General features: G+C 52.9%; 9 protein-coding genes across 9 annotated transcripts; 5 read left to right on the top strand and 4 right to left on the bottom strand.

The window, feature by feature from the left end:
• Positions 1-4,317: 4,317 nt before the first annotated feature.
• ColSpa_12211 (uncharacterized protein) lies at positions 4,318-5,243 on the top strand (the record flags this gene model as incomplete). The annotated part of the gene is made up of 2 exons (XM_049278423.1): positions 4,318-4,536; positions 4,605-5,243. 2 exons carry the CDS (start codon positions 4,318-4,320, stop codon positions 5,241-5,243), a joined length of 858 nt encoding a protein of 285 aa, XP_049134380.1.
• A 5,421-nt stretch (positions 5,244-10,664) lies between these two features.
• On the top strand, positions 10,665-10,961 carry ColSpa_12212 (uncharacterized protein; the record flags this gene model as incomplete). Its single annotated transcript, XM_049278424.1, has 1 exon — positions 10,665-10,961. The coding sequence occupies one exon, from the start codon at positions 10,665-10,667 to the stop codon at positions 10,959-10,961; it is 297 nt and encodes a 98-aa protein (XP_049134381.1).
• A 1,512-nt stretch (positions 10,962-12,473) lies between these two features.
• On the top strand, positions 12,474-13,225 carry ColSpa_12213 (serine/threonine-protein kinase gad8; the record flags this gene model as incomplete). Its single annotated transcript, XM_049278425.1, has 2 exons — positions 12,474-13,013; positions 13,070-13,225. The coding sequence occupies 2 exons, from the start codon at positions 12,474-12,476 to the stop codon at positions 13,223-13,225; spliced, it is 696 nt and encodes a 231-aa protein (XP_049134382.1).
• A 1,226-nt stretch (positions 13,226-14,451) lies between these two features.
• Positions 14,452-15,883, top strand: ColSpa_12214 (ferric/cupric reductase transmembrane component 2; the record flags this gene model as incomplete). The annotated part of the gene is made up of 2 exons (XM_049278426.1): positions 14,452-15,264; positions 15,326-15,883. 2 exons carry the CDS (start codon positions 14,452-14,454, stop codon positions 15,881-15,883), a joined length of 1,371 nt encoding a protein of 456 aa, XP_049134383.1.
• An 870-nt stretch (positions 15,884-16,753) lies between these two features.
• On the bottom strand, positions 16,754-17,138 carry ColSpa_12215 (uncharacterized protein; the record flags this gene model as incomplete). The annotated part of the gene is given in 2 exon segments (XM_049278427.1): positions 16,754-16,819; positions 16,839-17,138. 2 exon segments carry the CDS (start codon positions 17,136-17,138, stop codon positions 16,754-16,756), a joined length of 366 nt encoding a protein of 121 aa, XP_049134384.1.
• A 1,633-nt stretch (positions 17,139-18,771) lies between these two features.
• Positions 18,772-19,514, bottom strand: ColSpa_12216 (uncharacterized protein; the record flags this gene model as incomplete). The annotated part of the gene is made up of 2 exons (XM_049278428.1): positions 18,772-19,373; positions 19,427-19,514. 2 exons carry the CDS (start codon positions 19,512-19,514, stop codon positions 18,772-18,774), a joined length of 690 nt encoding a protein of 229 aa, XP_049134385.1.
• Positions 19,515-19,798: 284 nt separating this feature from the next.
• On the bottom strand, positions 19,799-20,547 carry ColSpa_12217 (uncharacterized protein; the record flags this gene model as incomplete). Its single annotated transcript, XM_049278429.1, has 2 exons — positions 19,799-20,355; positions 20,415-20,547. The coding sequence occupies 2 exons, from the start codon at positions 20,545-20,547 to the stop codon at positions 19,799-19,801; spliced, it is 690 nt and encodes a 229-aa protein (XP_049134386.1).
• Positions 20,548-21,711: 1,164 nt separating this feature from the next.
• Positions 21,712-22,698, bottom strand: ColSpa_12218 (uncharacterized protein; the record flags this gene model as incomplete). Its single annotated transcript, XM_049278430.1, has 1 exon — positions 21,712-22,698. The coding sequence occupies one exon, from the start codon at positions 22,696-22,698 to the stop codon at positions 21,712-21,714; it is 987 nt and encodes a 328-aa protein (XP_049134387.1).
• A 1,320-nt stretch (positions 22,699-24,018) lies between these two features.
• Positions 24,019-25,827, top strand: ColSpa_12219 (efflux pump fus6; the record flags this gene model as incomplete). Its single annotated transcript, XM_049278431.1, has 4 exons — positions 24,019-24,189; positions 24,237-24,556; positions 24,621-25,056; positions 25,111-25,827. The coding sequence occupies 4 exons, from the start codon at positions 24,019-24,021 to the stop codon at positions 25,825-25,827; spliced, it is 1,644 nt and encodes a 547-aa protein (XP_049134388.1).
• Positions 25,828-26,178: the final 351 nt, after the last annotated feature.

The raw sequence follows: 26,178 nt of genomic DNA on the forward strand, positions 1-26,178 counted from the left end.
GGCTGCTTGCAGTGCTGGAAATCGATAGAACCACTTTTCATTATGACGCAGGACACCATCGAGTCAGTACTTTCTAGGGGGTCGTCTTCTCCCGAAATGGCAGGTGACAACAAGACACACAGGGTCCTGCATACGTCAAGAGTCGCGGGGTCACCCCCAACAAGCAAGGCTGTTTTGACAGCATGTCAAATGGGCTGGCCTCTGAATATCGGCGGCATCCTTGCCAGAAAGTCCGGAACCCTTTGCACCGATCAACGACAAGGGTACCAAGCCGATCAGTACCGAGCCGATCTATGCTATTTCCGGGACCAAATTCATGTTCCGCGGTATGACAGACCCACAAGAGCTTCGATAGCTCCGGACGAACCTGCTTGTACAGGGATATCTCCCCTTGCGTTCTGACGCCGGCTGCTTTGAAAAGAAATGCAGGTACAAGGGTGATTCAATTGACCTTGTCTAAGAGACCAGTCGCGTCTCGGCTCTTCCCAAACCCCTCGACTGAAAGGTCTGTTGGTTTAACCCACAGCACGACTTACCACCCAACAGTGACATGAATCTGAGTCACGGTCGCTTGGAGCTTTACACGGTATGTGCAAATTACCTTCGTTGTGTTCCAAGATTCCCTCTTGGACCGACCACACCTGGTCAAGATTATTCCCTTTCCGAGAATGAAATCTTTGGATTTCTACACTCTACACTCCTATGCCTTTCTTGTCGTTGCTGAGTAGTTTAACGTCGACCGTTGGAGTAGATGGAGAGAGAGTAAGTCCGGTGAACCTACCGCCTCCTGTTGGCCTATCGGACTACCAGGGGCTTTTCCTCCAAGTCCAAGTCAACCAAGTCAGAGTAGGCCGTAGATCTGCTTGAATGGGAGCGGGGAAAGGCTCCACCTTCTTGCATTGATTGGCTCTTGGCTTAATGAACTTGCTTTGCTCGCTTTTTCAAGTTTTCTTGATCGCTGTTTGGCAGCCGTAAGCGATGAGTCCACTCTCTTGGGCGGTAGTCGGATGGGAACGATGTGTGCACTCCATGCTTGGGGTTTACTCTTCTTGGTTGGGTTTGCTCGTCAGGGATGGCATGACAATAATATCCACCCTAAATCGAGAGGACCATCACTGACAGGGATGGCATGACAGTGATATCCACCCTAAATCGAGAGGACCAACACTGTCAGGGATGGCATGACCGTGCAGGATATCCATACAAAATTACTACGAACGGGGCGAATAGAACCAATTATATTACAGTTAATCTCAACCATTGTGTCGTAATTTCCATGGGATGCGTATGGCGAAATGGAGTAGATTGGCGATGTTGCGGAGGCAACTGATGGGCCTAAACGCAGCCATGATGCAGATGAGGGTGTAAGCACAAATGTATGTAATCAAGACCCTCAAACGAAGACAATACTCTTAGCGACAACATGCCGACCTGGGTAGCTGGCTATTACTGGCTGCCAGAACTGATGGAATGGGTAATTGACAAGATGACTGAAGTTGTGACAAAACGACAGTGCTTGGGTTTACTACCGTTGAGCCAGCGGGCCAAAAAGCACAATGTTCGGTCAGCAGACCGAACCTCAGGCTCCCACATAAGCGAACCGTGACAAAAGCTGATGGTTTGGGGGCCTGTTAGACACATTGATCCTGTGGCCAGAGAACATAACGCCGAACGAAACCAGCCCGCGGAGTAAGCCACTTCCCAGCCAATAACGAACGGCATGACAGGTAGTCCAGACGATTGATTCAGGTCTCGACTGTGGCCTCCACGGACAGTAGTGGACGCAGACAAAAATGGACGCACATGAGGGTCACGGGTCTAGGAAGCAGGTCCAACGAAATAGATGGATTCTCATGACCCGTAGGGTCAAGTCTAGAAACACACACACACACACACACACATATTGTATACACAATTTATTACGCCCGGCGGTCTAGATACAGTCCAAGACATAACGCAGAGAACAGGAAGGAGACATCGCGCTATGCGAGCGGCGCGTCGCCGCAAGAAAAGGGGTCATGGCGAAACCATGACTCGCGGTACGTTTGACACTACCCTGGCACACGATCCCGTGACACACAGGCAAATACAGACGCAGACAGAAATGGACGCAGGCAACAACGGACGAGCCAAAAGTGACGCAGACAATATGGACGAGCCGAAAGTGACGCAGACAATATGGACGAGCCGAAAGTGACGCAGGCATATATGAATGTAGGCAGATATGGACCCAGACAATAATGGACGAGCCAAAAGTGACGCAGGCAGATATGGACGAGCCGAAAGTGATGCAGACAATAATGGACGAGCCAAAAGTGACGCGGGCATATATGGACGCAGGCAGATATGGACGAGCCGAAAGTGATGCAGACAATAATGGACGAGCCAAAAGTGACGCGGGCATATATGGACGCAGGCAGATATGGACGCAGGCAATAACGGACGAGCCAAAAGTGACGCAGGCATATATGGACGAGCCAAAAGTGACGCGGGCATATATGGACGCAGGCAGATATGGATGCAGGCATATACGGAGGAGCCAAAAGAGACGCAGACAATATGGACGAGCCAAATGTGACGCAGGCAATAATGGACGAGCCAAAACTGACCCCAGACAATAATTGACGAGTCAAAAGTGACGCAGACATATATGAGGAGCCAAATGTGACGCAGGCATATATGGACGCAGGCATATATGGACGAGCCAAAAGTGACGCGGGCATATATGGACGCAGGCAGATATGGATGCAGGCATACACGGAGGAGCCAAAAGTGACGCAGGCAATAATGGACGAGCCAAAACTGACCCCAGACAATAATTGACGAGTCAAATGTGACGCAGACATATATGAGGAGCCAAATGTGACGCAGGCAGATATGGACGCAGGCAGATATGGACGCAGACATGTATGGACGAGCCAAAAGTGACGCAGGCAGATATGGACGCAGGCATGTATGGACGAGCCAAAAGTGATGCAGACAATATGGACGAGCCGAAAGTGACGCAGGCATATACGGACGAGCCAAAAGTGACGCAGACAATATGGACGAGCCGAAAGTGACGCAGGCATATATGGACCCAGACATATATGGACGGGCCAAATGTGACGCAGGCAGATATGGACGCAGGCAGATATGGACGAGCCAAAAGTGACGCAGGCAGATATGGACGCAGGCATATATGGACGAGCCAAAAGTGATGCAGACAATATGGACGAGCCGAAAGTGACGCAGGCATATATGGACGAGCCAAATGTGACCCAGACATGTATGGACGAGCCAAAAGTGACGCGGGCATATATGGATGCAGGCAGATATGGACGCAGGCATATACGGAGGAGCCAAAAGTGACGCAGGCATATATGGACGAGCCGAAAGTGACGCAGGCAGATATGGACGCAGGCAGATATGGATGCAGGCACATACGGACGAGCCAAAAGTGACCCAGACATGTATGGACGCAGGCATATATGGACGAGCCAAAAGTGATGCAGACAATATGGACGAGCCGAAAGTGACGCAGGCATATACGGACGAGCCAAAAGTGACGCAGACAATATGGACGAGCCGAAAGTGACGCAGGCATATATGGACGCAGGCAGATATGGACCCAGACATGTATGGACGAGCCAAAAGTGACGCGGGCATATATGAATGTAGGCAATAACGGACGAGCCAAAAGTGTTGCGGACAATAATGGACGAGCCAAAAGTGACGCAGGCATATATGGACCCAGACAATAATGGACGAGCCAAAACTGACCCAGACAATAATGGACGAGCCAAAAGTGACGCAGACAATAATGGATGCAGGCAGATATGGACGCAGACAATAACGGACGAGCCGAAAGTGACGCAGCCATATATGGACGCAGACAATAATGGACCATGTTCTCGGCCCCAGGGGGGCTCGGCCTGGGCCATGGTCTGCAATCGAGACCGGTGTGGGCCTATGTGACCTCGAAGGAGTTATGAATCATATCGTAGAGTGCCACTTTCGGCCGGATCTGCACGCCCACCAGGAGTAAGATCCGGCTTTAGGTCATAATGCCACCTTATGCGAAGCGAGAGAAGACGGGGAAATGGAAGCAGGTCCAGACCGTCACGCGAAAAACATCTTCCGCTGGAGATGCTGGAGGTGCTGCAAAAACACACAGGGTCAACTTTTGGATGTGACGAAACTGGAAATGACTTTATACTAGATTAGCGCCACATCCGGGAGCAACGCGATGGTGTTGTAGGATAAGGAGTCGGTTTAAAGCTCCAGAGAAGCGCGATAGACACATTCGCTGTGAGACGATTTCAGATGAACGAAACCATGGCCGGTGCATCTTCGGAAAAAACGATATACACCTACGACAAGAGGGCCAAGGACAAGGTCCGAAAATCCGGTGACAGCGCTAAAGGGAAAGCGGTTCAGTTAGGCGAAGTGGCCCGTGTGTTTTCGACTGTTGTCTACTTCAACCCAACACATGGACGTCTAGACGGGGCCATACACGTCCCCGAAGGCGAAAGCATTCCGGACGTGAACGGATTTGTAAGCTCCAGCGGAAACCCACCCATCCTCCCTCGGAGGTAGCAAAAGCTGATGCGACTCTGGACTAGTTGGCGGAACTTCTGAACGGCTTGCACAGCACGAGTCGAAGACGCGACCCACAGCGGGCCCGGATGCGACATCAGCCCGCACAGGCCACACAAGGAGGCGGCGGCGTCGAGATCGATGCCGCGGACGTCTCCCACTACATCGCTGCCGACAGGAACAGCGCTGCTTCGGCCGGCTATCCGAAAGCCGGTCATGGCGGCACTCTCACAGCAACAAGAGACAGCGACAATGAGACGCAGCGTAACAGGGGTATGGGAAACGATTGGGCCGTCCGGGGTGCGAGCCGGGCTTTTGAAAACCACGAAATGGCCGATGGCGCCGTCGCTGATGGTGTGGGTGAACATGATACGTCAATTCGCATGTTTGACGTCGGTAGGCAGGACGTCTTCGAGATGGAGGAGGCTGGAAACAAAGTGCAGACCGGGCGAACCAAGAACGTCTCTCATTGGCAAGTGGTGATGGCAAACACTGCGAAAGCCCCGACTGCACAAGTGGCGCGTGCTGGCTCCGCCGGAAACCAAGCACGGATAGTGCAACGGTTTTTGAGACAAGTGTCTCTGCGCATGCGGCTGGCAACCAGACAGGAACGGCTACCGCTACACCGGATCGCTCACCAAGCCAGATGGAGAAGTACATCGTAGCTTATTGGAAGGCGCCGAAACCTGATGCATAGTTTATTGGGCGAATCGTCTAGTTTTGTAGTTGAACGGATTTTGGCATGATGCAGTGGGGGGATGATCAGCTAGGCCCCCTACCCATGTAATTACTTTTTCTTTTTTTCCTTTTCCATGGGAGATCGTCCCAGTGCGTGCCGTGAGGCGGCAGACCGCGTTGGCCAGTTCTTCCCAAGAAAAATCATTGCACGATATATCGCCCGTAGAATGTGGCATCATCACTAGACAGCGACTATAGAGTAGGGTGTATTGGGTAATCCTTGTGGTTTCTATCAACCTTGTTGTGTCATTCTCAGAGGTCGAAGACAGGACCGACGCGGGGGCGGCAGCCGCCTGTTCTTAGGCCGATGTGTTTCGGCGGCCGTGCACCTCCGTGTACCCGGTTGCTTTGGCGCAATCGAAGCAATAAAACAAGTTGTATCCAATCCGGATCATGTTCGCGTCTTCGAGGTCGTCAGTTGAGGTGAGCTCGGTCTGCTTGCGACAGTGCAAACAAAAAAGTTTGATAACCGTAGGCATAGATATGACGGAGACTGGTGAATGCATGTCTGTGGGGGTGATGAGTTCTTTGACTGGGAGATGTAGCTTCCTCTTCTATGTACACACACTATCTATCAGTATTTTCACAGCCGGAAACAGCCATAACCTGCTGCTCGAATCTCCAGGAGTCGCTGCGACAACCCACGATCCTGATTTGGAGCAATGACAGTACGAACAGGCCGGCAAGGAGGTTGCTACACTAGACAACGTCTATTTGCGGCTCCGGCCACCAGCTTCAACCCTGGATACAGCACCAGTCGGCATACTCAGTCATTCTCTCGAACCACGACACTGTGCGCAGCATGATTAGAGACTCGGCGAGTCTTTCCGAAGAGGAAGCTGTGCACATTTGCTCCAAGCTTCAGCTTTCTGTAAAAGGCCGATCCAATGTTGCTTCGCATGTATGATATCCAACTTGGAGATCCGCATACGTGCATAGGCGGCCCGAGCGTGTCTGTTCGATTGCTATGGAAGCGCTTGTGGATCTTGTCTTGTGGAAAAACAAGCTGCGAGCCAGATATGGGCCTCACGGGTAGGGTACGCGGTGGAGCAAGCAAGGTCCTCGCTGCGTGGCTGAAAGTAGCTCCTACTGAAAGTCAGAACCGGGTCCAAACATAACGCCAGTCATCTAGAACGTCGTCGGCCATTGCGAGTGGCCAGTCAGTGGGGCGTGCCGCCCGGAGCAAGTATGGCTTCCTTCAAAAGCAGCTTCTCAATGTCCAACGCTAGAAACGGCCGCGGTGTGTTTTCCCAGGCTGCCAGTTGTGGCATTCCTTGATTTCGGGCGATCCACAAAGCCAGAACGCTCGAAGACAGTGAAGGCGAGCAAAAAGTAGTTGTGGCTCTACCCCGTTTGTGGCGCTAGGAGCCGTCTTGCGTGACACCAAGCCCCACAAATCGGCATACACGGTTGATCTTCACTGGCGACAAACACTATGCGGAGCCTGTTGACGAGAAACCCCGTGAGCGGCCTGACGAGAAGAAAGGACGCAGTGCAATGCCCAGGCCGAATAACTCCATCGCACAGTTGGCATGGTGTTTTCGGTAACGCAATATTTTTTTCGTGAAGTATGGTATGTGAGCGACAACCGCCACTGCCAGGCATTTAAAGCCTGCGCATTGGCTGGTTGGGCCCAAGCCCGACCACAAATGTTGGGTTGAGGTAGCTAACTTTGATCTATTCTCCATGTAAGAGAGCTCCTGCAACTTCAACGAGACCGGGCAGACACCCACCCCCACGCGTCACAGCCACGCTTCTCCTGGCATGACACACATCTCGGACCTGTCATTTCCCACGTCCCCGCCATCTCCCATGTCCCTGCGCAAGATCATCATCCAGCGATGGAACCCACCGGAAAACTTTGTTCAGCGCCTCTACTTTATGTTGTCGGCTCCAAAGGCCCCCAAGCAATGGAAGCACGCTCACATATCATACATTGAACATCGATCATCTGCAAAACAGCTTGGCTGGTTTTACGGGACTAAACTCGAATCTTTCTTGTATTGTGACTCGGGTCTTCCAGCGAGAGAAGGACCAGAAAAGCCTGCTGCTCGAATCTGTCTATAACAGCCTACTGGTTGTCCGGGGCACGATTCTCTGGGCCAGACTACGGTTTGCCTGCCTCCATTTCCGACCGTGTTTTCAGCCTTGCAGCTGGTTTTTATAGGCCGGCCATGCCTTGCCCTGCCCTGGGTTAACTGGAAGGTAATCTAGCCGGCGTAGCTCCTGTTTGTCCCATGACGAACCAGCGTCGTTATCGATCTGTCGGGAGGTGTTCCCTGGATCTAAGAGGTGCCAGGGTGCTCTGTTCATGCCCTAGAAAGCAGTCTCGGGTGGTTTTTGCCTAGCTCGATCGAAAATGGGCAGCTTCGTTGTTGTAGTTCGTGTTCTGTCTCTTGATTCATCGTCGCGCCGATTTTGCTGGTGTTTTGCTGGTATTTTGGCAGATGGTGGCACGTGTATAGAAATTTTGTCCCACTCCAAAAAAACCCTCACTCCAAGTCCCATCCTACGCTTCCACCGCTGCAAAACGTTGTGCGTAGCCCTCGCCAGCACTCACACTCACACATCGTTACGTCTCTGCACTGGCTCTACCTTGATCAAAGATAGGTTCCCAGGCGGCACCACGTGGAGGTTGCAGAGTCCGAATTTCGCCGCCCCCATCACATGGTGGCATCGCTGACTAGCATCAACGGGGAAGCAAAGAACAAAAACGACGTGCAGAACCGGTGCGGCGGCATCGTTGGCTAGCATCAACGGAGAAGCAAAAAACGACGTGCAGAACCGGTGCGGCGGCATCGCTGACTAGCATCAACGGGGAAGCAAAGAAACAAAACAACATGCAGAACCGGTGCGGCGGCATCGCTGACTAGCATCAACGGGGAAGCAAAGAACAAAAACGACGTGCAGAACCGGTGCGGCGGCATCGTTGGCTAGCATCAACGGAGAAGCAAAAAACGACGTGCAGAACCGGTGCGGCGGCATCGCTGACTAGCATCAACGGGGAAGCAAAGAAACAAAACAACATGCAGAACCGGTGCGGCGGCATCGCTGACTAGCATCAACGGGGAAGCAAAAAAACAAGAACGACGTGCAGAACCGGTGCGGCGGCATCGTTGGCTAGTATCAACGGGGAAGCAAAAAAACAAAAACGACGTGCAGAACCGGTGCGGCGGCATCGTTGGCTAGTATCAACGGGGAAGCAAAAAACGACGTGCAGAACCGGTGCGGCGGCATCGCTGACTAGCATCAACGGAGAAGCAAAAAACGACGTGCAGAACCGGTGCGGCGGCATCGCTGACTAGCATCAACGGGGAAGCAAAGAAACAAAAACAACATGCAGAACCGGTGCGGCGGCATCGTTGGCTAGTATCAACGGGGAAGCAAAAACAAGAACGACGTGCAGAACCGGTGCGGCGGCATCGTTGGCTAGTATCAACGGGGAAGCAAAGAACAAAAACAACATGCAGAACCGGTGCGGCGGCATCGCTGACTAGCATCAACGGAGAAGCAAAAAACGACGTGCAGAACCGGTGCGGCGGCATCGCTGACTAGCATCAACGGGGAAGCAAAGAAACAAAACAACATGCAGAACCGGTGCGGCGGCATCGTTGGCTAGTATCAACGGGGAAGCAAAAAACGACGTGCAGAACCGGTGCGGCGGCATCGTTGGCTAGTATCAACGGGGAAGCAAAGAACAAAAACAACATGCAGAACCGGTGCGGCGGCATCGTTGGCTAGTATCAACGGGGAAGCAAAAAACAACATCGCTAGTGGCATCGTTGCAAAAGCGTCAACGGCATCTCAGCAGATGGGGGCTAGAGGCCCAGCCCGACAAGAAATTTCCTTAGTCCAAGCCGGACATGAAGGTCCTACTTATGTTTTTCTTTTCCGCTCCTCTCTCTAGCCGCTTGCGGGGCTTCGATGTGAGGAGGCTGGTCGACCCCTTGCAGAACGACGTCACCAAACTGCTGTCAATACTTGCGTAAACACACGTTCTAGGCTCTGGGTCAAAAGCAGATTGACACCCGCAGATCCAGCGCCGAGCTGGGGCGGGACGCAAAGCATCAAACCCGACGTCACCGAATGAGCAAACGGCCGCATTTGGCCCTAGATGGACCGGGCTAGACCAGGCCTAGACCAGGCGGCAGGTTCGTGGGATAACCGGGGTGTCGGGGCTGGACTCGTTGGAAGGATGGAAGAAAGAAGGAAGAGAAAGTGGCAGGACTGGGTGGCGGCTGTGGCCAAATCAGGCGCTAGCATCTGGTGGCGCTAGATTGGGGAGGGGAGGGGGGAGGGCGTCTTTTGGACCCTAGCTTTCATGCCGTCGTTTGAAGTGGGTCGGTCCTCAACGTTCGCGGTCTTTCGCTGTGCCGACGAGTACGACCCTAATTGGAGCTACTGCGACGAGACTGTCGCACCGTTTTTTCCCTATTCGACGACAGCAGTGCTGTAATTATCTTCAACTAGGAGAGATTGTAGTTGACGTGTATGTATCACTCGTTATAACGCGTGGTTCAGGCATGCCAACATTGAAAAACGGTCTTTGGCTGACGTCAGAGCGCCCTGTGGTCTAACACAGAGACAGTGTCCGGATGGCGGACCAGCGTACTGATTACGTACATCTCCTGACGGTGTATTCTCAGATCCCAAGTGACATCTTCCAAAAGTGACATTTCAGCGTTATTAATGTCGTCGTGTGTGAAATAAGACGAACACATCCTGGCCGTCAGGCCGAACCAGAACCGCGTTTCGTATGTGTCGTCTTCAAGATATTTCTGGGCAAGGATGATTGCCGCCAAGACCCGAAGACGCCGTCCCATCTCAGTCACCGGAGCCTTTTGTCCCCGATGCGCAGCCCGCTCTAGGTAGATCAGACTACCGCAGAATACAGCCCCACTTATGTCGGCCCATAACAGCAGATGGCGCAGAAAGGCTTCCAAACCTGAGGGGAAGTTCCATATATCAGCGTTGACGGGCAGAATCCTTGCGAGGAAGCGCTCGACCACGCTATGAATACTACGTGGGGGAAGAGGGCGACGACAGAAGTTTTCGAACCGCTCGGTGTCCGCTGGTGTGTTCGTGATCGGGCTGGATCCAGCTTCTTGGTGATGGTCAACGGCGGCGTAAACACCAGACTGCAGCCATGGTTGGCGAGGAACTATCGCGGAACGATTCATAAGCGTTCTGAAAGCCCGGCGGCTGTCAAATTATCACGATTGCGGGAGAAAGGGCTATGACAGTAATTGGTTGGGCGACGGACCCTACTTAACGCTAGCCGTTAAGCCAGAAGTAGATCCCTCCAAAGTACTTAAACGGACCGCGACCAGACAATTGCTGCAGCAACGATGGAACCTCGTCGCACGTCAAGCGTTTATTCCGACACCTTCGAGCTCGATGACCTGCTGCTGAGACTCACGAAGCAGGCTGATGAACAGTATGACACGGCCATACCCCTGCTACTCCAGGAGAACATGATTCTCTGTCGCAAGCTCACGGCGACGCGTCGGCTGTGGAGGACCATGCTTGGCCTGGTGCGGGAGCTTTTCGAGTTGGCAGATCAGCTGCATGAGTTGCTGAGGGCGACAAGGTCGACATTGGAGCGGGAAAGAATCAGCTATCTGGCAAACTGCACCGCCTTCTAGGTTGTCAAAGTACTATAAACCGTTTGGGCGGTCCGATCCATGCGCACCTAGCAACGATGCATGTTCTCCTAGACGTGTTTACAAACAACACTTTGGAACAGATATGCGCGCCCCGAAGAACCAGCTCATTCCTACATGGCGTGCAGACATCAGTTCGAGACATGCTGGGGTAGGCAGTCACAGGGGGAAAATCTACCGGAATAGACCAGAGCCTGTTCATGATTCTAAAGTGCTTCTTTTTCATGCTTTTGAACGGTGTATGAGCTTCGGGGTTTTTCCTCTGGGTCGGCTTTCGCTCCTGTTTGAGTCGTCGATCATCCGCTTCTCTGATGCTGTTCTCCGTTCTTCAGTTCTCTCAAGGTATGGGTGGCCCCTCCTAGCGAGAGTCTTTTCGTGGCTGCTGTTGGCCGGCTACATCGTCCTTGCCGTACACTTTCGCGTCACTGAGGCGGTTGCAAGTTCTGTCAGACTTGGGCAGGGTCGGACAGACAGGCTCATCCTGAGTCGTCGACTGTCCGGTCGCTCTTGCGTCTATACTTTCAGGCGTGGCGTTCATAAGTCTGGCATGGTTGGGGTTCAAGTGGCGTGCGAACTACATCTGGGTGGATCGGCATATCATCGTGTAAGAGGCTACGTTCCACCAGGTTCCGTGGGTGTCGTCGCTCAGGCGGCCAATGGTCGCAACATCAATAGCTACTACAACAGTGACTACAACAGTGACTACAACAGTGACTACAACAGTGACTACAACAGTGACGGGCTGGTGGCTTGTCGTCTCGTGTGTTTTTTGCGTGGTGTATCGACATTTGCTGAACGGTCTACGTCGCAAGATGGAATGTTGCATCCGGGGGGATTATTGAGCGTCTTGTTTGCTTACACTCCCTCCGTAACCGATTCGGGCTTCGGGCTGGTGGCTTGTGGCAATTGGTACTGCTGCAAGCACATTGATGGGACTCATGTGCTGGGTTCGTTGACTCATTTAGTAAACAGAACGCGGATCGCTCCGTCGTGTACTATATCTGATCATGCTTCTACTGTGTTCTGGATAAGTGAAGATAGTTCATGCCTTGTTCTGCTTTCTGCGACACAGCCAAACTTTATCAGCAGCAAGGTTTCCACCCTTTCACTGCGTACCACGCGATCGAGCACCACGCAGTTGGCTATGCCTACGAAATCACCTCAGAAAGTGGAATGCAGACATTCGCCGATGTGCGAATTGCTTCTTGCGCCTACAGTATCAAGGTGAACAACATACGCACAGTAGCAGTTCAGTCGTCCCTCCATGCAGACGCCATGGCCGGATCACCAGCCACAACTCGGGTTGAGAAGCCTAGCTGGGTAGCTGATCGTGTGAGACAGAGTTGCCTCTCTTCCGTCGCCGGTTTTGGAGCCGATTTTCTACCCGCATGCCTTGCGCAATCGCCGAAACATGCTTCCAGCATATCTACTTATACACAATCGAAAGACCGTGAAATCACCACATAAACAGGAGGAGACGTTCGAATAAACATCATGAAACCCAACCGAAAGACCCAGATTGCTATTTTTCCGGCTCATCATACCGTTGAAAATGCTACTGCATCGGATCATAGGGTACGCTCTGCGACCGACACGCCGGCAACGAACGATAGCTTGCACATCGCATCACGGCCAGAGAAGAGAAAAGTTGACGCCACGGTTACGGGCTCAGCACAGAATATCGTTCGCTCGCAGAAAACCCATTCCTCGGCCCAGACGACAGACATCGAATGGAGCTCGCCCTGGAAACATTACCGGGAGGAGTTCCAGCTACACGATCTCGGGGGCAGCCTGACGGTGGCGGTAAGACAGGGAAGGCAAGTCCACATCAGAAAGATCGCTCTGCTGGAGTCGAAAGAGGCTCTGTCAAAGTTCAGAAGGCTCCGCCACCGGAACGTTGTCGAGTTTATCCATGCGTACATGACAGACCCCTCTCTGCACGCCGTGTTCGAGCCCACGACGTTCAGTCTCTACCACTTGGCGAAATGCCCGAAATATCCCGACGAAGCCCAGCTGGGTGCCATCGTTGGTCAGGTAAGTGACGGAAAGCAAGCATTCGAGGATCAAGAGTGACGTGTGTTGCGTTGTAGGTCGTAGACGGTCTCAGCTATCTAGAAGCCGAAGGCTTTGAACATCCCACGCTCGACAGCCGCAGCATATTGGTGACCGATGCGGGAATAGTGAAGATTGGCAAGTACATTCCTAGCAACTGGAGCGACGGAAGCCTGATGCTGTTGGACTGTTGATCCGACGTCTGACACGGAGCAGCCAACCAAGAGCTTTGCCGGCCGCTCGAGGGCCACAGCCAGCACCATATCGACACCGTATGCCGTGTTTCTCAGCTTCTCATGCAAAAGTATTGCAAGGAGACGCCAGGTATCGACGACCTCGATCGCTGGCCTCCGGACTCGGACGGGTTTTCTTTCCTGGTCGCAATCGATTCGGCGTCGTCCATCGACGAGTTGCAAAACGTTGGTAGTGCCCGCCGTTTGGTATTCGCATCCCTCTGTGGTCACGTTTCTCACTGGTACCTGCAGCATCCGCTCATGAGACATCGCGACACCGACTGTCTCCTTGGTCTACTCAGTCTGGCACGTGTGTCAGTCTTCCCAAGAGAGTATGAGTGCAAGGCCTAGACAACGCCGGCGCCGAATCGAGCTTCTGTCAGCCATTTCCTGCTCCGTAACAGATAACCCTACATATTCTTTCGTACTAGACTCTCAGGCTCATACTGTAGTTTTCAACAATCCATTCTTTTCCAATCTATTCTTTTCCAATCCATTCTTTTCGTCTCGTTCTTCCATGCAGCCCGCGCGAAATCATTTTCCGTGCCCTTCTGCCACCCTCACCACGACTTCGCCATGGATTGGGTCACCACCTTGTATGCAATCTGCCTTGCAGGCATGACTGCCGGTCTCGTTCTTGTGAACGTCTTGTCTCGCACAAGCAGAGCTCGAAGACGGCTCGCGCATCTCCTCGAAAAGCACTTGCTCTATCGACTTCTAGTTCATCGTCATTCTTTATTCGGTCCTTGGAATGTCGTGTCCTTGCTGCTTCCAACAGTGTACATGGGCGTGAATGCGTTCTGTCTGGCATTCCGACCGTCAACCTTTCTCTCCCGCTCGGGGAACCTGGCCCTCCTCAACACGCTGCCACTGTTTGCCAGCCCATGTTTAGACTTAACGGCAGACATACTGGCTATACCTTTCCGGCACTACGCGGCGATGCACAGGTGGCAGGGTCGCGTAGCAGCGATGCTTCTTGCGGCCCACATCGTCAGTGCCATGCAGAACGACAAGTATCAGGTCCAGGTCCCGGACGGCGTCAATGAGCTTCTCCTGCTAATTGTAACGGAGCCTTTTTTTTTTCTTTTTTTCTTCGGGGGTTTTTAATATGATATATTTTTCATTTTTTTTTGTCTCGCACCCGGCAACTTATGAGTTCTGACCTCTTCTCGCAGGGTTCAATAGCAATGGTGGCAGCGGCGACAATCTCCTTTTTCCCGTTTTTCCGCCGCCGCATCTACGAGCTTTGTCTGAGAAGCCACCAAGCACTTGCTGCGTTGGCAGCGGTGGGGACCGCGCTGCATTTGCTATCGATTGCTGGCCGGCTTAGGCTGTGGGTGTACATCTACCTTGCTGTGACGACGCTGGCAACCTTGGTCCAGGGCTGTTTGATGGCTTTTCGCAACAAGGCCATGGGACAAACGTTTGGACGAGCCTACATCGACCACGTTACAGGAACCGTGCAGGTCTCAATCAAGCTGTCGAGGCCACTCAAGTTCGAGGCGGGCCAGTATCTGTTGGTGTGGATCCCGAGAGTCCGACTGTTTGAGTGCCATCCCTTCGTTGTGACTTCGTGGGCGGAAGCGGAACAAAGCATCGTCGATCTCTTCATCAAGCCCCGACGAGGATTCACTTCCAGCCTGATCCGATATTCTCACGGGCATGTCGTGCCCCGATTGGCCCTCATCTCTGGGCCACACGGTGTCAGCGTGCCGGTGTGGGACTATGAGGCGGTGCTCATGGTGGCTACGGACCACGGGATTTCTGCGCTGGCTCCGTACCTGAAGAAGCTTGTGTACGGATACAACCACTGCAGAGGTCGCACGCGGCAGATACACCTTATTTGGCAGGTAACCAACCTTGGTAGGTCCAAGGAAACTGCGCACTGCGCACTGCGCACTCAATACGTCATTTGCGGACTGACCAGAACAGGGATCGTACATGCGGCCGAGTCGATCCTTAACCCTATACTGAACGAGGACACGCTCGACGATGGCTACGTACACACACATGAGTTCCCTCCTGAGCGTTGGCCGACCTTGTTGACTGAGCCGACCACAGATTCTCGAGATTTCCATCTACTATGACATGCGGGAACAAGGAATGTCCGTCGAAGATCTCAAGATGCTGATCCCGGGTTGCACCAGCGACGAGCTGATAACCAAAAGCGCTTCGACGCACATCCTGAGCGCGTCCGATGTCGAACGACTGGTTACCAAGCATCTTTACGGCGGCACCGGTCGGTCACATGGTAAGCCGACTCGTGTGAGGGATTTCGGGACGAGAGCGCGACTTTACGTGGGCAGTCCCGATCTCGTGGCAGGCCTGTGGAGTGAAGCATCACGCATCTTCGATCGCACAGTCCAAGAAGCAGTTGGAAAGATGGGAGACATGTTGATTCTTGGTAAGAGCTGTTTCTGCGGTGGCGAATCCTTACTCACCAGCGCCGTAGTATCCGCCGCAAACGAAACACGGGACGCACTTTGCGACCTTGCAGGAGGTTTCCTGATTGAAGAAAAGCACCCTCTGTACGGCGAGTATCGGAAAGGACAAGCTATTCGCGAGTACCTTGAGACCAACGTCTGGCTGCGGGAGCTTGATTATCAACCGGCGGATTGATGCACTTGAATATTTACTTGGTCGACTTGCGAGCACGTTCCGGACTACGATTTCCAATACAACCGTTAGATATCGTACCATGATTTCAGAAGAGACATGGCCGATTCCTGAACAAACAATTCAATCATCTTTCATTCATGCCTTTCATACGTGCAGTGCTCGTGGGCAGCTGGCAGTCTATTGCCGCCCCAGGCTGTGCCACATCGGGGCTTACTTGATTCATGTTTAGGAGACCGGAGTTCTCCAACACGGTCAACTTACATTGGCCTACAGAGCTGTGTCTACGGGACAAGGGCTAGGAGAGAGAAGCAGGCGCCAAACAGCTGCGGGACTGGATGGATCTTTGGCAGCTTGCTGGTAAGCCAATTCCGGCCGTGTGCATCTGACTTTGTTCCATTTCTATCTGTGTTCATTTCTGGCTCTGGCGGATTCTGGCTCTGTCAACTGACTGGTCCAGGGGTGCGTCGTGACTACAGGCGTGACCTAGCAGGCCACATCAGCCACAGCTTCACAATAGCAGTACGAAAACACATTCAGTAAAAGGTTTGGAAAAGCCCATTGCGCCTTTTGTTGTATGTGAAAGAAATGACTTCGTAGGTCGCTCTTCTCCGAATCCTGTCCGCTTCGCAAAGAAGCCTTCCCGATCCGTGATCTATTTCCCGTACATCCAGCTTCTGATGTTGTCGGGGCAGAGATCGTCTGGAAGTTTCGCAAAAAATGCACTGACAGTTTTTCCGCTTTTCGAAGTGGTTTTCGAGGATGCATAAGTAAAACTCAGGTCTCGCGCGGGCATCGCCAAGTCGTGTGTAGACAGATACATAGACCTTTGGATGCCATTCTCCGCTTCGACGAAAACATGGGGGGAAACGCTTATCTCTCCTTCGCCAGAGCCCGGACGGAGAAGGCCATCAAGATGAAGATGGATTGTCGCATCGGCTGCGGAAATCTTGAACACAGGCTTCATCAACTCCAGCTTGCCGCCGTCTGGCAATGAGCTGTTCAGCGCCTTTCTCAGCTCGGCGCGTACATCTTCGTCCGGAAACCGACCCGACATCTGTCGTTTGTTGTGACCAAGTGCAAGGAGCAAGTGAAATTCTTTGCCTTTCTCTCCCGCAAGAAGGTTTTTGAGATCGATGCCGATCAGGAACAGAAAGAGACCCTCGCTGGAGACCTTCTTGAGGAGGTCATCGGTCTCAAAGATGAGACTCTTCATCGTAAGCCAGTCGCTACCGGTTTTGCTTGTAGTTGGGGTCATTGCTGCACTATCTTCGATAGGTTTGGTAGTATTCAACGGCACACTAATTACGTCGGCCTGTCGCGAGTGGATAAGCATCTTTGTGCCATCACTGAGAAACCCGAGTTTGGTTCTGTTAGAAGAAAGCGCCCAAAAGTGTAGTTCTGGCGCAAATGGTAAGCCTCTTTTGGTTCTGCGAACCCTGTACGTACGAGGGGAAGAGGAAACGTCTCAAACAGAGCAGAGTCTGGGCCACTTCAAAAGCTCTGTCTAGTGTTGCTGTATGTATGTACTGTACAGTTATGAGCATAAGTTGCTTCCTCTTCTGCACATATACTCAATGCTTCGAAGGCCAAGGACAGCCGTAATGTGCTCCCAAAATCTCCAAAAATAGCGGTGGCTGCCTAATCTAGACGAATTATGGAGCTATCACGGGGATGGCAGTGCGAGTAAGCAGAGAAGACATGTGACTGTACTTGATAACATCCGTTTTTGGCTTTAGTAGTCAGCCTAAACCCATCAAAATTCAACAAAAAGGTGTATACAGTCCCCTTGACTAAGAGATGACACTATATGGAGCATCTGGAAACATCCGGTGTGCTTCCCTAAAGAGAAAGCGGCTTATGCTCATAACTGTACTGTATGGACGTACAGTATGTGTCCACGCTGCTGAAAATCCGAATTCAACTTCTGGGACGGCGTCCACGTAGAGCTATATTTTGACCTGGCAGGGGTCATGCTCTCAGCTCGCAAGCCTAGGCTCCACTGTCGACTCGCCTACGGAAGAGGCTCGTTCCGTCGCGATTTCGACTCTTGTGAAAACTGACGACGTGAGCACAATAAAGCATTGTTCGACCACCGTGCCTGTGATTGGAGTCAGCTCTGGCTCTAGCAAAGGAAGTGGCTTCTCCTTGATCCATACGTTTTGTGTTCAGATCATGGCGTGCTGTTCAGAGCGCCGCCAAAAAATATTCGGCGCTCGCTCGCTCAATTCCCACCTCAGTGACAAATTTGAAGAAGGCCCGAGCCGCATTCCAGAACGACTACACCGCCATCAACTAGCCATCTTATCTCCTTAAACAATGCCATCAATCGTTGGTGATTCAGTCGGCGGCAGACCCAGAGAGCGAGTAAACAGTCTCCTTCGACGAGCGCTGGAAAATGCCCACCGACGCGCACGAGCAGACCCACGCCAGCCTCCCCAGACAGAATCCCCAGCCACGCAGAAGCTTTGCGAACCGCCGGTCAGACTTGAAATGAGAGATCATGTATCTTCTACCATGTGCGAAGGAAACACTCTTTTGTTTTCGCCTCTGGACTGTTGCGAGCAGGACCGCTGCAAGTAATGCGTCTTTCTTCAGGGAAAAGGGTGGCATCGTTGTGGAGTCATGTCGGATACTGAGCAGCCTCTCGTTGCTTCGACAGACGGTGAAGGCACGGATAGTCAAAGCACAACAGTGAGGAAGCAAAGGTTATCCATCGTACAAAGGCCGTCTCAGACGGCCAGCGACATGACAAGTACGATTTCCACTGCAGTAACCTTGACCAGACCTAGATATGTAAAACAGCGACAATGGTCCCGAAATTGGTTATTGCCTTTACAAGGAACCCAAGCAACACAGCCCTGCTGTCTTCAAAGAAAGTTACTCGAGAGTCATGAGTCCGTTTCTTCACAATCAAAGAGATCCAGCTCCGATTGAATCCTTATGACTGGATCGTCCCAGTCGACCTCATCTGAAGTTGAGATAGACAATCCTTCCAGTCGCTTTTGTGCGTCGTCCAAGATCTGCCACTGACGATTGAGCCTCTGGATGCTCGAACCGATGCGATCGATGACCGGTTGCAATTCATTCGCTGTGTTCCTCCACTGTGATGTGTCTATAGTATTTCTTTTGCTGCTGCTGCTGTGTTGCTCGGCTGTGCCCGCAGCTTGGCAGTTTACGACAGTCGCAAGCTTGTCTCTCGGTTGACTTGCAGAGCGCACCCGTTCAGCCGAGATGCCGAGGCGAGCCAATGTCGTCTCTAGAGTCTGCTGGCCGACCACCATGGGAGCGTCGTTCTCGATCTCTGATGGGTGAATGTCCGTATTGCGGCACACGAAATGCTTCAGGCGATCGAAGTTCTTGCCGCTCATCTCGCCCCCTCCTGAAGTGAATATGACCGTGATGTTGAAAGACACGAGCCGTGAATTTCCATTCTGGCTAGATGCGATACCAAACGCCTTGCATGGAAAGAGGCGAGGTACGGTGCGATGACCTTGAAAAATGGCGGGAGGGCGGGCCGATGAAATACTTCGCTCAGTGGCGTACCCATGGCCATGACACCCTCCTCGACACGATCCTCGTCCGACAAGCAGATTAATTCGCCACTCGCCTGGTTTGCCTTCTCGACAGCCATTAGGGGCTTGGATGTAATCGACAAGCGACGTCCAATTGTATGAAAAGCAGCCTTCTGTATGAAAAGCAGCCTTCTGTATGTGTGTTTACTCTTAAGACGTGATTGCTGCGTCATGTGACTGTAAGCAAGAAGCCAACTCGCCATACACCTTTGGACCGACTACAAGGATAGACGTATATCTTGTCTACCAGCCGACTACTGCTGCCGTCGTATGATAGCTGAATTGATGAGAAAAGAAAGCCGATTTCACCCATTGGAACGCTTCCAACCAGCCGATCCCCTTTCTAGATGAAGACCTGGACGAGGGCCAACGCACACATAACCAAACTTGCCACCAAATCGCCAACAGATGCCCCGAAAACACCTCCCTTTCTTGCTTCGACGCCGAGCAAGTCTGCGACAGCTTGAGACGTTGTATGCAGCGAAACCGCGAAACCCGTCACTACCGCGAAGAGCACGACAGCAATGACGTTCAACCCGAACGAGACAAAGCTGAGCAGCCTAAACTTGAGGCCGGCAAGCAAGAGTATGGTCGAAACTAACACCAACCCGAGCCCGGCGGAAAGAACGGTCTCCAAATTCGGACATTTGTCCACCAGACCTTGCAACTTTTCGACTTCCTGGGGCGAAGGGAGGAACGGGGCAAGGTCTTGGACCAGAAGAAGGGCCGAGCCAGGGATGGCGGCGCACCGAGAATCCACACATGCGTACTTTGTTCCCACGGACACGTTGACGGCAGACTCGCGGCCACCAAAGACTCCCCCGACGCGACTGCGGCGGTGACCACGCTGGACGCCACACTCTTCACCGCCGTGGCAATAGACCCAACCACGTCGGGAACCTGGACGAAGCGTCGCGCTTGTTCGTGCAGCTTTGCTACTGTCAGTCAAGACTCCTCACGCTGACGGGCACGCACCAGAATCTGCATTATGCCCTTTTTCTCGTTCGCTTCATCTCGCAGAACCCTGACGGTTAATGCAAGTATCACTACCGCCAAGATGACGTGGAGGGCCGTCACTATCTTGGATATCATTGTGACGAAGACGGCCAGTAGACTTGTGTGGGCGATCAAGAAAAGCCAACAGGAGACCTATAAGAAACGAGTCCATAAATAGTGTGACAAGTACGGTCCGTCACCTCCTTCCACGTACACACTTACGCAGATACGTCCAGCGCTGGAGCTACTTCTGACGGCACCAGGTACATCGCAAAGTGTATACTGCCGAAATGCGTTCATCGTTGCAGCTGTTTGTGGATTCTCTTGCTGTCGGGACGCAAGGCAGGGTGGAGGTCACGTCTAGGCAATATTTGATGCTCACCCGAGAAGGCCAAAACAGACTCCTCATGAGATTCATGGGTGGTCGATACAGTGTGACTTTAAATGACGATCCAAAGGTTGGGAAGGTTACGACACAGTACGTAGGAACTCGGGACTTGGTCCAACACCAGCAAGCTGCGGTAAATGGGCTTGGAGTACAGTGGCAGTCTCGCCTTCAGTTGTCCTCATGTTGTGCAAACAGTCGTCGTGATCCGTCCACCACCGAGAGCAACCGGGGCATGTGTTGCATGCCCAGACAGCGTTTCTTTGTCGCAAGCCCGGTCCAGCCACGACAGCGATCGATTTCCGGTTCTTGGCGTTTGGAAATGCTTTCATCACCGCTGTTTGTGGATCTTTCTGGCTGACAAGAGATGTTGTAAACATGGGGGCCCCCTGCTACAAGATTGATACTACCGTCCCCGGTAAGCAACAAACGGCGTTGAGCAGAATCCAACCTAGCAGGTAGAAAGATGCGGATTGTTTATGGCTCCCACTACAAAGTAACGTCAGCGTCCGGCGATTACTGCACCTTGACCTCCGCGTACTATGTCAGCTAGAGTAGCTATGAATGGCTGCGTCGATAAGGTTTCTGTAATCAAGAGACAGGAAAGAATGCTGGTAGCGGCTGTATTGTAAGTACCATGTACGCCATCGCTCAACGAATCACGAACAGCCAGAGCGAAGAAGAACTGTGAGCCGCAACGCACTAATCGACTTTTTACGAGACCGCATCTACCATGTTAACGATGGTGATCATCATGGAATCTTTCTAACCCAAATAGTAGACTACGTAATGGACCTTAAACGGCCGTCTGAGATGCTTGTTTTGTATCGTGACACAATTATCCAGCCCAGCTCGCAAACGACGATTCGTGTGCTCTAGCCAGGGCCCCACCTGGAGATTGGAATGGCTGCCCGCGGATCGAGACTTGTGTAAGCAGCGAACTCGGGCTCCATGAACTCTTGATAGGCCTTCAGGTGGTAGTTATCAATCATCAATCGGTCGTATGGGAGACTACCTTGGACCAAAGCTGCGCATAGTCCTTTCGCAGCTTCTACATAGCTCGATAGGCTGTTGTGCGTATCATCGAGCCGCTCACGGACTTGCTCGAGCTGGTCCTGCCGCTCTTGTGGGTTCATACCCTCCAAATGTGGCTTTTCCGGCACAACGCAAAGAAGCACATACTGAGCGGCCCCCCAGTTGTGGCGCAGCTGGCAGATATCGTGCCAGATTTTGGACCGTGACTGGAGAGATTTCATTTGCGTGGACATGCTGACCTTTTGGTCATTACTGAGACGGGCCATCTGCCTGTAAAACAGCACGCCGCTGTAACGGCGATAGAACTCGCTCTTGAAACCGTTCTTGATGGCAGACCATATCACTGACAGTTCAGAGCTTTCTGACAAGCGAGAACTCCGGTAGAAAGCCACGGCCTCGCTCAACATGTCAAGAATGGTCTTACATTGCTTGGGCATTTCTGGCGGCATCCTCGGCATCCTCATGTTGAATACCCGACCGCTGCGCAGCGAGGTGAGCTTTTCGCGAGGGGGCGCGGTTGATCGCGAGGACGATAATGGATTGTGCGGGGCTTGTGCCGACACAATCGTCCCCGCGTCAGACCTTCGTTCTCTTGACGAGGAGTGTTCCTCAGCCGGTGGGGAAGACTGGCTTGCTGGTTCGGGCGAGGCGCCGAACGTAAAGTCGCCGCCGTCTTCCATGTCTGCGGTGAAGGTCGAGGCTGCCGGTGTGAGATCATTGCCTTCGGGTAGGAAGGCTTCATCAAAGAAGACAGAGTTCTCTGCTTGCGCTTCCTGAATCCGGCTAGCAATATCGGAATCCTTCGTGTCCAGGCTTTCCATCAACATTTCCATAAACAGTCGTGCTCTCGCATTCCCGAGGAACGTGCTGTCGAAACGCTGCATCGGCACACCCCCCCGGGCCAGCATCCGCATGCCCAAAAGCATCAACACTCCCGAGTCTTCTGGACGCGTCGCAAGGGCAGGATGGGAAAAGCGAATTAAACGACGAGGAAACAGGCTTGTAGCTGCTGTTCTAGTTTTGAGCCGTCTTCGACGCGCATTCCGTACACCTGCACGCAATCTGCGTAGACAATGGCGGCAAACCAGGTCCGTTGCAAATGCATGGAATGAGTGTTGTGGCATCCGGCGTGCCCAAAAGCCCTGCTGGCTTCTCTATGGTGCCGGATGTAATGGAGATGGGGTCTATAAAGTGGAAAGATGGGTAAGATGACCGCAATAGCCGGAGATAACCGGCGACTACGTCCACGTCTACGCGACCATCTCGGGCAAGAAGCCACAACGATGGAGGGACTCCTTGTTTTGCGGTATTGATAGAAGAGCCCACAGTTTGCATGTAACTGATCCATTCGCTGGCGACATGGAGGGGCATGTTTTCTTGCTTGAAGAAATCTTCCCTTGGTGGGAACTCTACGGCTGTCCCTTCTGTTTCGTGGCAAAACGCCAGCGGGTAGCGACTTCGAATGAGCTGCAGAGCGCATTGCAACATCTCCATCGTTGCAGAGGAGAAAGGGTGTGTAGCAAGGCGATGGAAGAATTCGTACTCGTCCATGTTGAACCGGATGCGCAACGAGGCCTCGAGTCGATTTCTCGGAAGCTTGGAGGGGTTTTGTATTTGGGCCGTTGAGCTGTCTGCAAATTGGGATTTCAAGAACTCGCTCTGAGAACACTTGCGGATCTGCGGACATGACGGCTACACCCTAGCTGAAATGGCTCTTAGCGTAGGGGTACAAAATGAAGCGCAGGTTTTGTCTCCTGCCAATAGTGGCCGTGATGAATGACAGTTCAAGAAAACAAGCAGGGCTGCAGTGCGAACGGTGTCGGAGGATGGATCTACAACGGCAGTTCTAGCACCCAATAAACCGCAAGGACAGAACAGCATAAGTCGACCGTCGGCCGAAGGAGTCAATGGCCGGACGCAAATCGTTTCATGTTCATGGCCAGAAGCTGTAGACGAATTCGATGCGTGGGTGCCCAAAACCCCGGTACGGCCGAAGGAAGGTGGGTTTCTAAGTGGGTGTCTTGACATGAATTCTAGCTATATAAAGACAGCGTCGTCCTCCAAGCTCAGACGTAGAACTGGTGCAGTGCCTTTTTACAGTACACGTCGTGGGAATCTTTATTGCACCTTTGAATCCACCCCTCAACATGCATCGCCAGGAGACTATTCACGTTGATGCGCCAGAAGATGGTGGTCTCGGCCGAGACTCGATAGTCGAATGGAAGCCTTCGAGACGCCAGCTCTCCATCATGGCAACACTGGCTTTGCTATCGCTTATGGTTGCTCTCGACGCCTGTGTCATTGTCACCTCGTTGCATGTCAGTTGCCTTTCCAGGGCCACGTCCGTCACATACCAAGCTTACAGTCGCAGGTTATCATCGAGGACCTCGGGCTCAGCACATACGACGGCTTCTGGATCGGCACGGCTTACCTGCTGGCCAACGCCGTGATGATGCCTTTCATCGCCGACCTTAGCCATGTTTTTGGTCGACGGCCGTGCTTGACTGTTTCCGTCGCTTCCTTCGCTCTCGGTACCATATTCTGCTGCGTGTCCGACTCGATCGGCTTGATGCTGGTTGGGCGATCTTTCCAGGGCGTTGGCGGTGCTGGCATCATCGTCTTGTGCTTGGTTATTTTCACCGATATCGTTCCTTTGCGATTGCGGCCGAAGTGGTACGGTCTAGTGTGAGTAGCCCCTTCCCCAACTCTCTTTTCTTCTTCCGTCCGCTAACGCGCAGGTCATCCACAGACTGGGGGCGTGGGCGTTGGGCAATTGTGTCGGCCCTATACTGGGCGGCGTTATTGCCCAGAACACATCTTGGCGTTGGATATTTTACATCATGTTTCCGTTCTGCGCCGCCGGCTTGGTCCTCGTGCCCTTGTTGGTCACGATCGAGCCGCCGACCGCATCTATACGTGAGAAACTGAGGAAGGTGGACTGGCTCGGTAACGCCCTGTTCGTCGGCTCGGCAACTTTGCTGCTGGTGGCTGTCTCGTGGGGCGGCTTGCGCTACAGTTGGAAGAGCGTCGGCACTCTTCTGCCCCTGTTTCTCGGTGCGGCTGGCATGGTGTGGACCATGATCTACGAGTCACGCTTCGCAACGTACCCGTTCCTGCGCCGGCGCCTTTTCCAAACCGCCAGCTCTGTCGCAACGTATGCCTGCGGCACGATCCAGGGGCTTGTGGTATGGGTCACTTGGCGTTTCGTGCGCGAGATATAGTGCTAACGATGATCACAGATGTACGGGCAGCTGTACTACGTGCCTCTTTACTTCATGGATGTTAGGAGCTTCACGCCAGTCCAAACCGGCATCGCGCTCTTCCCGGTGATGTTTACGCTGGTGCCGGCGTCCATCATCACCGGCCGACTCGTGACAATGACGAACAACTACCGGTATCCGATCTGGGCCGGCTGGACTCTGGCCAGTGTTGCGTCTGGTTTGATGCTGCTGTGGGATGCCGACACGCCAGCGAAGGTATGGGCGCCGACGCTCGTTCTGCTTGGTCTCGGCCACGGCGCCATTTTGAACGCACAAAACGTTGCCTCGCACGCCCTCTGTGACGAAGGCGACGAGGCAATCGCCGCTGCAATGTACGCCTTTCTCAGGCAGTTTGGCATGGCGCTCGGGGTTGGCGTTGGCGGCTCCACCTTCCAGAACGTCATGCTGCTCAAGTTGGAGAATAACGGGTTGTCAGCCGCCGGCGCACGCGGAGGTGCAAGCGCTATTGCAGCCATTTTGAATGCTTCCCATGATTCCGAGCTGCGGCCCAAGATCTTGGATGCGTACGTCTACGGCTTGCGAGGCGTCTACGGGCTGTACGTTGGTGTGTCAGGAGCGGCGCTTTTGATGAGCCTCTTGATCAAAGGCGTGTCAATGAACAAAGATCTCCAGTCCGAACACAGGATACATGTTCAGGAGACGGGGCATGGAGGAGTCCAACAAGTCCAGATTTGAACGTGCTTCACATCCGGGGTTTATGCCCACGCCTGCAGTAGTACTACAGGGTGGTTGTGAAGCTGAAGCTAAGATTCTAATTATATACAGTATCAAAAAACAAGTCTTCGATACTAAGCGTCCCCGTACGATCTGAAGAGGAAATGAGAATGGCAATCATGTGAAGAACGATGTGCGGTTGTTGGGAAACTTGCATGCAAAGATTTCAGGTAGCATGCTTGTCCGGCGCCATCGTAGGTTTCCGGCATCGCAGAACTGTGCTATTGACGTTGGTACCTCTCATGCGTTCCACTGGCGGCCGTCGCAATCAGGAAGCGCCCCATCCAAAAAACAAGTCGGAGCATAGTCCAA

Source organism: Colletotrichum spaethianum (genome assembly GCF_022836535.1).
Source record: "Colletotrichum spaethianum MAFF 239500 DNA, contig59, whole genome shotgun sequence".
Taxonomy (NCBI): domain Eukaryota; kingdom Fungi; phylum Ascomycota; class Sordariomycetes; order Glomerellales; family Glomerellaceae; genus Colletotrichum; species Colletotrichum spaethianum.